We start from the raw sequence: 12,046 nt of genomic DNA, 5'->3' as shown, positions 1-12,046 counted from the left end.
GTTTTTGTGCGGTTTTCAGGAACCTCTCGAGGTTCGAGTCGTGATCCTGCTGGTTGTGACCGCAGATGGTGACGTTGTCGAGGTAGGGGAAGGTTGCCTGCAAGTGGTGTTCATCGACCATGCGGTCCATCTCCCTCTGGAAGACCGAGACCCCATTCGTCACCCCAAAGGGGACTCTGAGGAATTGGTAGAGACGTCCGTTCGCCTCGAAGGCGGTGTACGGGCGGTCCTCTGGTCTGATAGGGAGCTGGTGGTACGCTGACTTGAGGTCGATGGTGGAGAACACCCGGTATTGGGTGATTTGGTTCACCATTTCTGATATGCGGGGTAGCGGGTAGGCGTCTAGTAGGGTGTACCTGTTGATCATTTGACTATAGTCGATCACCATCCGTTTCTTCTCGCTACCCCTTACCACTACCACTTGGGCGCGCCACGGGCTGTTGCTGCGTTCAATAATGCGCTCTTTCAGGAGCCTGTCTACCTCGGTCGCGATAAACCGCCTGTCCTCCCAGCTGTACCTCCTGCTTTTGGTCGCTATTGGCCGGCAGTTAGGGGTAAGATTCGCGAATAGCGAAGGCGGCTTTACCTTCAGGGTAGCCAGACCGCACACTGTGAGGGGCGGCTGGGACCCACCGTACTTGAGCGTGATGCTTTGGTGGTTGCACTGGAAATCCAGGCCCAAGATCACGCTCGCACATAGGTTCTTCATGATTAATACTTTAAAATTATCATATACAGTTCCGTTAACGCACAATTGTACCGTGCAGTAACCCAGAATGGTCGATGTCTGGGTTTTATCAGCCATAGAGATGGTACCCTGAGTAGGGACCATCTTTAGGGAGAGTTGTTGTGCCAGTTCTGGGTGGATAAAGCTCTCCGTGCTTCCACTGTCAATTAAGCATTTAACCCGGCACCCGTTTACCTCAATGTCCACCATTGATCTGGATAGCGGGTGCGACCTGGTCTGGTCCACTGTGACCGATGCCACTGTAGGGCCCTGATCGATACAAGATGGCGTCCACGCTGTCTGCTCACAAGATGGCGGACCCCACGAGGTCGGGCAAGATGGCGTCCAAGATGGCCGCTCCCACGGCGCACACGCGGCGGTGGCGGGTTTTCCGGCGGTTGGTTTTCCGGCGGGGTTCCCTCTGCACACCTTCCCGAAGTGCCCCTTCTTACCGCACTTAAAGCAGGTGGTGCCTTTCGCCGGGCACAGGTTTCTGGTGTGCTTTGGCTGCCCGCAGAAGTGGCAGTTGGGTCCCTGACGCGTCGCGGCTGTCGTAGGGCTTCTGGGGGGAGAGCGGGGCCCAGCCGGTGTCGGGCTGTCGGGCGGGGAAGATGCCTTCCAAGATGGCGGCGCCCTCGGTGCACACGTGGCGGCGTGGACGGCGCGGGCTGAAGAGTAGGCGTCCGAGTTTCTCTGGGCCACATCCAGGGATCGCGCGGTGTCCGCAGCCTGTTTCAGGTCCAACCCCGTTTTTTCCAGCAGTCTTTGCCGGATGTAAGTGGAGCTGAGGCCTGTGATGAAGGCATCGCGAACAAGCTCGTCAGTGTACACTGCGGCTTTTACATCTCGGCACTTGCAGTCTTTGCCAAGCATTTTCAGGGTGCTTAGGAACTCCTCCACCGATTCCCCAGGTCGCTGTGCGTGGGTAGCGAGCAGGTGCCTAGCATACACCTCATTCGTAGGCTGCTGGTAATGCGCCTTTAAGATGTCGCAGGCGGCCAGGTACGTCTCGGCGTCTTGGATGAGGGGGTAAACCCGGTGGCTTACCCAATTCCGCAGAATTCCGAGTCTCATCCTCGCAGCGTCCGTAGCGTCTTTGATGGCTGCGGAATTGTCCAGGAAGAATTCCATACACTCAAACCAGTGTCCGAAGCGTGCTGATGCGTCCGGAGCATGTTGATCCAAATCCAAACGTTCGGGTTTCAGGAGTTGATCCATAGTGTTGAAAAATAAGTTAATAAAATTGATGTGCCTCAATAATTCCGAGACTCGAAGTTAGCAGAACAAAAACAAGGCTTTTATTAACTTAGAAAGTAACACGTAAGAGAGAGAGATGTCTTCCTTCTGGAGACTGAGGCCAGACTGAAGCTAGCTTACAAACGGGGCCAGGTATGGGCGGAGCCCTACACACAGCACATTCCAGCACATTCCAGTATACAATACAGCACATTCCAGTACACAATACAATGAGGTCTGGGGGAAGGGAAATGACACTGAAACCGATCTCAGTCACAGGCAGTGGTGAATGGAATATTTCATCACAGCACTGCTTTGCAACCAGCTCCTTGTTACCATTAGGAAGTATGAAAGAACACCTTAAATGCAATAAATATTCTGAGGAAAGGTCATCGACCTGAATCTTTAACTCTGTTTCTTTCTGCACAGATGCTGCCTCATCTGCTGAGTATTTCCAGCATTTTCTGTTTTTATTTCAAGTTTTCAGCATCCATGGTATTGTGCTTTTATTTACATTAAATACAATACTACTTTGCTTCATTTTTCATTTCCCATGCTTGTTTGACATCAGTGGGTACTTTACCAGTAGAAGAATGCAGCCAATAGCAGATGCATGGTTCTCTTGCTGTTAGTTGCACTCCTAAACCCAAAGTACTGCAGTCTGATTTGCAGAGAACTGACAGGGTCACAGACCCATGGCAATCTGGGTCCATGCATCTGATCATTGGATTAAGTCCTCTTGTTGCAGAAAGTTAAATACAGGGAGCCAAATCCCATGTGCTTGTAATACAGGTAGTGCACTGGTAATCCGGCACCCGACGGTCCGGCACCTTCAGTGGTCCGGCACGAGGAAGGTCCCGCTGTCACATTCCCTCCCTGGGATGGGTCCGGCTTGGGTCCCGGGACCGCCGCCGGGTCAGGATCAGCGCCTGGACCACGCAGCATCACCGACGGCTCGGCGGAGCGATGGAGCCCAAGCCCGAGCAGCCCGTGGGCGGTGGTACAGGGAGGGCAGCAGCAGGAAGAGGAGGAGCAGGTGGTGGCGGTGTTTGTGGTGACTTTCGACACCTTCAGTGGTTCGGAATTTTCAGTGGTCCGGCACTGGCCTGGTCCCGAGGGTGCCGGATTACCGGTGTTGTACCTGTATGTAGAGAAGCTCAGCAGGCCTATGGAGACTGAACCCAATGACAATGAAAATGTGGGCGACTGGTGCATAAAGTCCACTTTTCCAAGACACAGATAATAAAAATGCAAAGTACAAGTCCATAGGAAACAAATCAGTCCCACTCGCCATTAGTGCCTCTGTGCCTCCCAGTGCTGCAGAAATTACTCCATTTGTATTGGGGAGAGTTTCTATAGTGCATGTACCACATTTGAACAATTGTGCACATGGAAGCTTGTACCTGCACTGTTGTTTTCAGTTTGTTGCATGCTACTTTTAGCCTGGGGCTGTAGAATGGGTAGGGAATGAACTGTTCAAGACAGTATGAGTAAAAAAAACTATTTTGCTGGCCAGAATGAGGCTGATATCAACACTTTGGTTACTCAGCCCACCCTGGCAAGTACTTATGTTGCTGTTGGAGACAGTACCGCGATCAGAAGTGCAGGCCAATACCACGGCCCTGAAAATCCACAGCCGTTCGATAACTTTGGTTGGAGTCTGCTGAAATGGCTGGAAACTAAGCTAAGATCTGGTTACACCAAGTCCGGACCTTCCCCTCTCCCCACCCCCAAGAGTTTTCTCTATGGCCTGTTGGGAGCGGAGATTCTGCCCATGCCAAACATGGCCATTGTTGTATGGGTGAGGCAGGGGTAAGGACATGGACTCTCTGCGTCTCGTGCCCTGTATGCACCCCTAGTGCCACAGGTGTCCATTGGCAGCTAAATTAGGGAACCTCCTCCTGATGTCAGAAAGTCCGTCAGGGACAGCCAGCGGTGGAGGTTCCTGGTGGTCTGCAACACCAGCAGAATTGCCGTGATTTTCTGGGCCTACTTGTTTAGTAGTGCATACTGCCTCTATAAACGTTAGCATTACTTTGCTGCCATCAATGAATCTACTATCAGTGGTGAGATAATTGGAATGATAGCGATGCTGGTTATTTGATAACAATTTACATTTAACTGGGTTTGTTCAAAAAACCAACGTCTATGTTTTGTAGAGTCTTCGGAATTTAATGATTCTAAATCTGATTAAAATGGCAGTTGATGTTGGAGTTACCTTTCAACATAGACGTTCTTCCCTGTTCCTAAGGCATACAAGCTGCAGAGGATCCTATAGCATGACACTTGGACATCATCCACTGTAAACAGAATACAATAAATCCATGAGTTTAGAACTCTCAATCAGGCAATCTCCTATCACAGTACTAATTGTAGCAAATCATTACCAAATACTAAATTAAACCATACTCATTCAATACTGATCCAGCCATCCTCATTTTATAGCACATTTATATTCAGGCAGCAGTTCTGAAATACCATTCTAGGTCTCAAGTACTGTAAAAACCACACTGTTCTTGTTCTCTGTACATTCATTACGCCAGTAACTACACAAAATGTCTGGCTCTGCCTCGTTTGGTAAACTGAACTCTTAGATTTTTGGACTCCTGTCCAAGATGGTGCTGCCCCACATGTAGCAACTATAAATGCAGCACAAAAACAGAAAATGTTTGAAACATTTAGCAGGCCAGGCAGCATCTATAGAGATGCCAGATCATTCAACATTTTGGGTGTGGACCCTTCTTGAGTTCTCTCCACAGATGCCACCTAAAGCACAGCACTAGATAAACCTGGTGAAGCACGGGCACGATAAGCCATATGGCCTCCTTCTGTGCTACAAAATTCTATGAATCTATGGGGTAGATTTTCATGTTTGCTGCTGAGGGATTAAGTATCATCTGGGTGGAGTACAAAAACAGAAACCGGGAAAAATTGGGTCGCGTCCCCTTTGGGGCGCTAACTTTGCTACTTTTAGCGCCCCGAAAAAGTTAGCGCCCCGCACCCGAAATTCAATGGTACCACGCCCCCTCCCTCGTGGGGTGCTCCAGCTCAATATCACGGCGCTACGTGCCGCAGCACCACTTGCGCCACGGTACTACAGGCCTTCCTCCCCTTATTAAAGGGGCGGGGCCTTGCGTAGCGCGAACTGGGGCCCAGCTGGGCCACCAGGGAGCGGGGTGCTGACAAAAGAGCCTGGCACTCAAGAGAAGTGCCGGGCTGCCCGATCGCGGCCGGCACCCCGCGGGAGGAGGGCAAAGGGAACAGGTGCTGGCAGGTAACCAGCAAAAAAAATGGCCTATCATGCCCATTCTGGCAACTCTTAAAGTGCTATCCACTTAGTCCCATCCTCCTGGTCTTTTCACATACCGTTTCAAAAAATGTAACTTTCAAATATTTATCCACCTCCCTTTTAAAAGCTATATTGGGTTCTGCCTCCACCATTCGTTCTGATTCCATGATTAAGAACCCACTGTGTAAAAAATATTCTTAACCTCACCCTTTGTGCTTTTGATGATCGTAAATTTATGCCTGGTTACTGGCTCATTGGAAATCATTTTTCCTTATTTACCTTATCAAATCTCCTTGTAATTTTGAACAAATATCAGATCACTTTGTAACCAGCTTTGTTCTGCTACAAAAAGAGCTCCAGTTTCTCTGGACTCTCCTCATAACTCTAGTTTCATCTTAAGTCTATTTATCCATGGCCTTGACATCCTTCCTAAAGTAAGATTCACAAAACTGAACATAATGGGCTGGAATTTGCTGTAAAAATCATGGCGTGTGAACGACACACGCTGTTATTAATACGCAAATTGGCCAGCAACTTGTGGCAAGGAAGAGATATCCTATGAATTGCGAATCGTCACAAGTTTCTGGATGATTTATCATTAACTTCACAAAAGCGGCATCTTGCCATTAACCTCCTCATGAGTTTCATGAAGTTGCTGAATTTGCACATTAATTGCCCATTAAACTCATCACAGAAAGTTAAGTCTAGTAATTAATAGCAAAAGTACCCTTTTAACAATGTGATAATTGTTGATGACTGCCAATCAACCTCTCTGGCCCAGAAAGTGAACAATTAAAAGTGTGGAGTCTCATTATTTCAGGTAGTGAATTATTGTTGCAGATTTTTAAAATGTCAAATTTAAAATGTTTTAATTTTTTCTTTCTTTTCCTTCCTGTCTCTTTTTTCTCTCTCTTAATCCAATCTTTCTTTCCCTCTCTTTATTTCACTTTCCATACCCGATTTGAAGCTAATTTGCCCTCCTTCTCAGTCCTTCCTCTGTTTACTTCTCAATCCTTAAATCTCATTGGCTAAGGAGACATACTGTTTGTCCAGTTCTGACGAAAGGTCGTCGACCTGAAGCGTTAACTCTGTTGCTCCCTCATAGATGCTGCCTGACCTGCTGAATATTTCCAGCATTTTCTGTTTTTAGTTCAGATTTCCAGCATCCGCAGTGTTTTGCTATTGTGAGACTGTTGGTCCCATTGTTCACCAAGGTCTCAGATGTCCCATTGCCCTCGCGTGCCATTATCAGCTCGCACTGCCAGCAACTTGCAGGACAAAATATTTTTGAGCTGAAGGGTGCAGAAAAAAGTCTAACCAGACACATCTGCTCCTGCAAATTCCAGCCCATTATTCTAACTGCAGTCTATTTCTGATTTAGACTAATACAATCTAAAAGTTACAAATAAAGTGTGGAGTCAGAGTAAGGTGTTCACAGCTCAAACAATGATGAAGCTTATAGCATTATTCTATGTTGATAAACCAGGTTACTCACAGATTAAGTCAATTCCAAACTGATGTTGGCCAATGTGGTCAAATAGTGAAGTCAGCACAGGTATTAGAGCTACCGTTGTGTAATTGATGTTCTGAGTGACTCCCTTTAGCTGAGATCGTGAATGTGTAAATTTTCCAAGTTTCAGATTTTCCAGCGTTTTTTCCAGGTCTTCTGCTGCATTTTCAAAGAATAAACGCAAGCCAGCTTTCACCAACTCTGAGCCAGACTTCATAACAGTTCTGAAAAGCACAATTGTGGATAATTGCACAACTCCAACCAATGTCGCTTAAAATGCATCAAAAGACAAATAATGAAATGACCAAATGTAAAGAAGTGCCAAAATTACCTGGGGTCTAGTGTCCGTGCCAAGATGTGTAAACAGTTTACCATTGTACCAGAATCAGTGCCTTTAGAAGTAATCAATGAAATACGTGAGAACATCTATATATTACCCTGCCTATTTATGCAAATGCTACATTGCAATTACTGTTGATGCCCCACACAGCATCTTAAAACTGTAGGAACCGATCTTCAATGTCACCCAAAATGGGCACAAAGTGGGCGGAGCAGCCCCACCTCACAAAGATGGCATCGGTAGGCCCAAGCCATTTTTAGGTTCGGGACTAAATGTTGCCGACGAGCGACAGGAGTCAAAGGATTGCCCCGCTGTAGCTCGCTTGATGTGATGTCACAGAAAATCAGCTGGCTCTCATACTGGGCCATCCAGCAGGTCGGGCCTGGGAGGTGTGATGGAGGCAATGTTTGGCAGTGGGCCAAAGTTTCTTTGTGGGCCCAGGAGCAGCACTCCTGCTTCACCCAGTCCCACAAAAAATAAAAATAAAACATTTCTTGAGCCGGTTTATGAGCGGCCTCCAGCACTCAATGACATATACAAATGTGCTGGGTATGCATGGCACGCACTTTGCCCATTTGTACTTGAAAATTGCAACCGGTGTCCTGCAACCACTGTAGGATCCTGATTTACATACTTAAGCAGTGTCCTGTCAGAAGCAGGATGGCATGATGCTCGCCCATTTACAGGCCCGCCTGAAAATTGCATCAAGCAGGATCTGGATGTCAATGGGATGACCGAGCTGCCCCACCCCCACAATTTTCAACTGATTGCCACCCATTTTTCAGGCAAGAAATGGATAGTTGGCAGCTGAAAATTGCCCCCTCGGTGTCAATTCATGAAATCCAGACAACCAGGAAACATGCTGTTTTACAAATAGTAGTCAAACAGAATAAAAAAATCAAGTTTTATATAATGTTACAGTGCTCAGGTGTGAGGGTATCAATTATACAGGTGGGGTAATTTTGATTTTGGGTGATAGTGTAAAATGGGCGATATCGATTCAGCCGCCCATTGACTTGAATGGTAACCAAAATTGGGAGAGATGTATAAAGGGTGGCTGAATTGAGATTGCCTGTTTTACACTATCATCCAAAGTCAAAATTGGTCTTAAAAATGCGGGTGCCAGCTTACCTCATTTGAATATTATGTATTTTTTTTAAATGAATGTAAAATCACAAATTCTTTTTCAATTTAAGGATCACGTGACTTTGAATAGAACACTGAATATATTTTGCTCTCAATATCCTAAAGAGATTATTCTCCCTGGTCTGCCTTGTAAATGTACAGAGCTCGTTCGGCTGGCCAGTGTATTTACGCCATGATGCAAAGTAATGTCATGATGTAGATACATGCAACACACTGGGTTGGCTTAGCACCCATTAGTGCAGATTTGCTTTAAAATAAAGATATTTTTTAATATGGTGAAAAGGAATATACTGGCCATTATGTCCCATTTCCTGTAGGCCTATTGGAGGAAGCTGATTCAGAAGACCTGAGAGACACGGGGGTAAAAATTGGTATGCACTGCACCTGCTTTTAAGGCACAAAAACATACTGTGCAGGCATTGTCCCACTGCTATATTCGTGGGGCACATATTTCAGGTGTCCTGTGCTTGATGCAATTGATATAACTTGCAGAAAGTAAAGACTGTAAAGAGACTGCTTACCAAAGAGTGAGATCCTATGTCTGACCAGGGCTGCAAGTTTGCAGAAAATACTAGAACAGGAGAGCACAGAAAAGGAAAACAGGAGGCAGAAATACAGTTAAAGCAATATTCCCTCTGTTACTGAGTTATTAACAAAAACAATATAACAAGAATATTGGAAAATTAAAGTCTCAAACATAGCTATTTTAAACTCCCATTTCCATGAAATTAAAGTCAGAGCAATAATGTAGAAAAAACATGAAGCTCCTTAAATTTGGTTTCATCAATTATCAGTCAAACTAAGGCTTCCTTTTCTCCTTATTACAGATCAATTTTAATTGTAGCCAACATTTTGTATACTTGAAGATTATTTTCTCATCACACAGCATGTCTGACATAGATATTTAGAGAACCGGCTTGCTCTCTTTTAGGGTGCATTCACATCCACGGGCAGAACTTTCAACTTGGGGTTGGGACGTAAATCTGCCGGAATCGGATCAGATGCCCGTTGCACAATCCACCCGATTTTCCTTTCCATTGACTTCAAAAAGGTTCACCTGCCCGCTGGCTCCTCCCACCCCCTGTCCGATGGAAGGGGTCACTCGCAAACCAATCCTGTTGTTTCCCACCCTTCAGCTCGTTTCTCACCCATTCCCAGGACTTTCCCTGAATCCCCACATCTGAGTTTAATTAATAACCTTTCATGTGGAACTTTATCAAAAGCCTTTGGAAGCCTCGATACACCACACCACAGTACATGTTTTAAACAAAGCATCTTCCCACCTTGCTAACATTTCCTTTTCCTTGTTGGATGCATATCCACTGCTGCTGAGACTCTTGGTTGGAGAGGATAAGAAGTACATACAGTGATTCTTAAAGTATTCATCAATCAGAGGAAGCAGAACCTGGAATAGATATTTTTTAAAGTTACAATTACTGAATAATGATTCTAAATTGGATGTACTTTATTCAAGTATTATTATAACAATTATTGGCTAACTATCCCCTTGAATGTAAATGTAATTCAGATAGTAATGTAAGCATGGACAAGCCTTATTAATTAGAAGTCTATATGGTTAAGATTATACAATATTTTCACATAGGACAATTGAGTTCAGAAAGCAAGTGATAAAAAAGTGTCAGTGCCTCAGCTCATCCGCTGCTGAAACCTCATCCAGGCCTTTGTCACCTCTAGACTCGACTATTCCAATGCTCTCCTGGCCGGCTTCCCATCTTCCACCCTGTGGTAAACCACTGTTATCGTTCACAACCGTTCACTATTGTTACACTGTTGTTATCACTGTTTACACTGTTGTTATCACTACACAAGGTTACCTCTTGCCACGCACGCTGTTATACCTGGGCTGACCTCAGCTGACTCCGCCCATGGCTCCGCCTGCTTGCCCAGGTATAAAGGTGACTGCTTGGCTAGTATTCTTCCTTGTTGGAACCGATCACCCACAAGGGTGGGCTCTGTTATTTAGCCAATAAAAACCTGTAGTTACTACCTTAAGTCGTCGCTTTTCATGGACTGAATTGATAGGTATATCAATTTTATTGGCTAAATTTTGAAATGTATGGACCGGAGCAGCCAAACGACCAGCCAAACGGTCAGCTACAACAGCCCCAGCCAAACGGCCAGCTACAACAGCCCCAGCAGCCGACCTGGCTGCGAGCCCTCCGACCGCCGTACCTGGATCTAAACCCACAGGCAGCGAATTCAGCCCTCGACTTTGAACACTGGCTGAGCTGCTTCGAATCCTACCTGGGAGCCTCCGGCGTGCCTCCGGAATCCAAACTAAGAGTTCTGACCGCCCAGGTGAGCCCTAAAGTATTTGCACTCATCCGGGACCTTGCTACATACGAGGACGCCCTCAACCTGCTAAAAGAGCAGTACCGGAGCCCAGTAAATTCAATGTATGCCAGACATCTCCTAAGATCCCGCTCGCAACAGCCAGGAGAGTCTGTAGATGAATTTTTACGGGCGCTACAAACACTCGGCAGGGACTGTGACTTTAAAGCGGTAACGGCTGCAGAACATACTGAAGGAAACATCCGCGATGCCTTCGTGAAAGGCCTTCGGTCCGACTACTCACGGCAAAGACTGCTCGAATCAAAGGACCTCGAATTGAAAACAGCTGCAGCCCTCGCTCGCTCCCTGGAAGTGGCCCATCGGGACCTCGAGGCGTACTCCAGGTACAGTGCTGCGCGACCCTGGGACTCGGGCCCGACTCCGGCCGCAATACCCCTCGCACCGCCGCCCCTGGGACCTACTACGGCGTCGGTGTCCCGGAATCGATCGGGACCGCCACCCCCGGGACCTGTTTCGGCAGCGGACCTCCGCGATCGGGCTGCCAGCTGCTTCTTCTGTGGCCAGGCGAGACATCAAAGGGCGCGCTGCCCTGCAAGGAACGCGACTGCGAAAAGAAAGGCCACTTCGTAAACGCCTGCAGGGGGAAAGCCACAGACGCCAGCAGTGCCTCATGTGAGTTGTGGGGGCGGCCATCTTTGATCAAGGCCACAGATGCCAGCATTGCATCATGTGAGTCGTGGGGGCGGCCATCTTTGATCAAGGCCACAGACGCCAGCAGTGCCTCATGTGAGTTGTGGGGGCGGCCATCTTCTCTGCCATTTTGTCCAACTTCGTGGGGATCCGCCTCATGGGCGCCGCCATTTTGTTCGCCGCACTCGGCCGCCGTTTTGTCTCCAGACCCGACCACCGCCTCACCTGCAGACTACAGCTGCTCACTCAGCCATACACTGGCCTCCGTCACGCTTGACCAAGCCCTCCCGCATCATCTGTCCAAGTCCATGATGGACATCGGAGTAAACGGCCACGCCATGACTTGCCTGTTCGACAGCGGAAGCACGGAGAGTTTTATTCACCCAGACACGGTGAGCTGCTACTCCCTCACTGTCCGGCCAACGCGCCATCAGATCTCGATGGCGGCGAAGTCCCATTCAACAGACATCAGCGGCTACTGTGTGGTGACCCTGTCGGTTAGGGGCACGGAATATAAAAACTTTAAACTTCTCGTCCTGCCCCAGCTCTGCGCTGCCGTCCTACTAGGACTGGATTTCCAATGCCACCTCCAACGTGTCACTCTGGCATACGGTGGACCCCTCCCCCCACTCACAGTCTACAACCAGCAGTTTTTAAACCGCCCGCCGCATACCACCTGCGGCCTCTCCACTCTCAAAGTCCCGCCCCCCTCCTTGTTCGCTAACCTCACCCGCGACTGTAAGCCCGTCGCTACCAAGAGCAGGCGGTACAGCGCCGGGGACAGAGCTTTTATTA

The 12,046-nt window shown here is 47.7% G+C and overlaps 1 protein-coding gene across 8 annotated transcripts in view; it reads right to left on the bottom strand.

Moving 5' to 3' along the window:
* LOC147109494 (ryanodine receptor 3-like) overlaps positions 1 to 12,046 on the bottom strand; it is a 506,629-nt gene that overhangs the window by 165,649 nt on the left and 328,934 nt on the right. For all 8 annotated transcript variants that reach the window (XM_086003490.1, XM_086003491.1, XM_086003492.1 and 5 more), the window contains 5 exons: positions 9,532 to 9,653; positions 8,770 to 8,819; positions 7,094 to 7,154; positions 6,748 to 6,986; positions 4,182 to 4,263 (listed from right to left, as the gene is read on the bottom strand). In XM_086003490.1, the coding sequence (XP_085859616.1) occupies positions 4,182 to 4,263; positions 6,748 to 6,986; positions 7,094 to 7,154; positions 8,770 to 8,819; positions 9,532 to 9,653 (554 nt within the window). The remainder of the gene's footprint in view (positions 1 to 4,181; positions 4,264 to 6,747; positions 6,987 to 7,093; positions 7,155 to 8,769; positions 8,820 to 9,531; positions 9,654 to 12,046) is intronic.

This window comes from Somniosus microcephalus, chromosome 12, assembly GCF_052327205.1.
Source record: "Somniosus microcephalus isolate GS21.2 chromosome 12, FLI_Smic_1.0, whole genome shotgun sequence".
Classification (NCBI taxonomy): Eukaryota; Metazoa; Chordata; class Chondrichthyes; order Squaliformes; family Somniosidae; genus Somniosus; species Somniosus microcephalus.
This window is presented reverse-complemented; position numbering and strand designations above follow the sequence as displayed.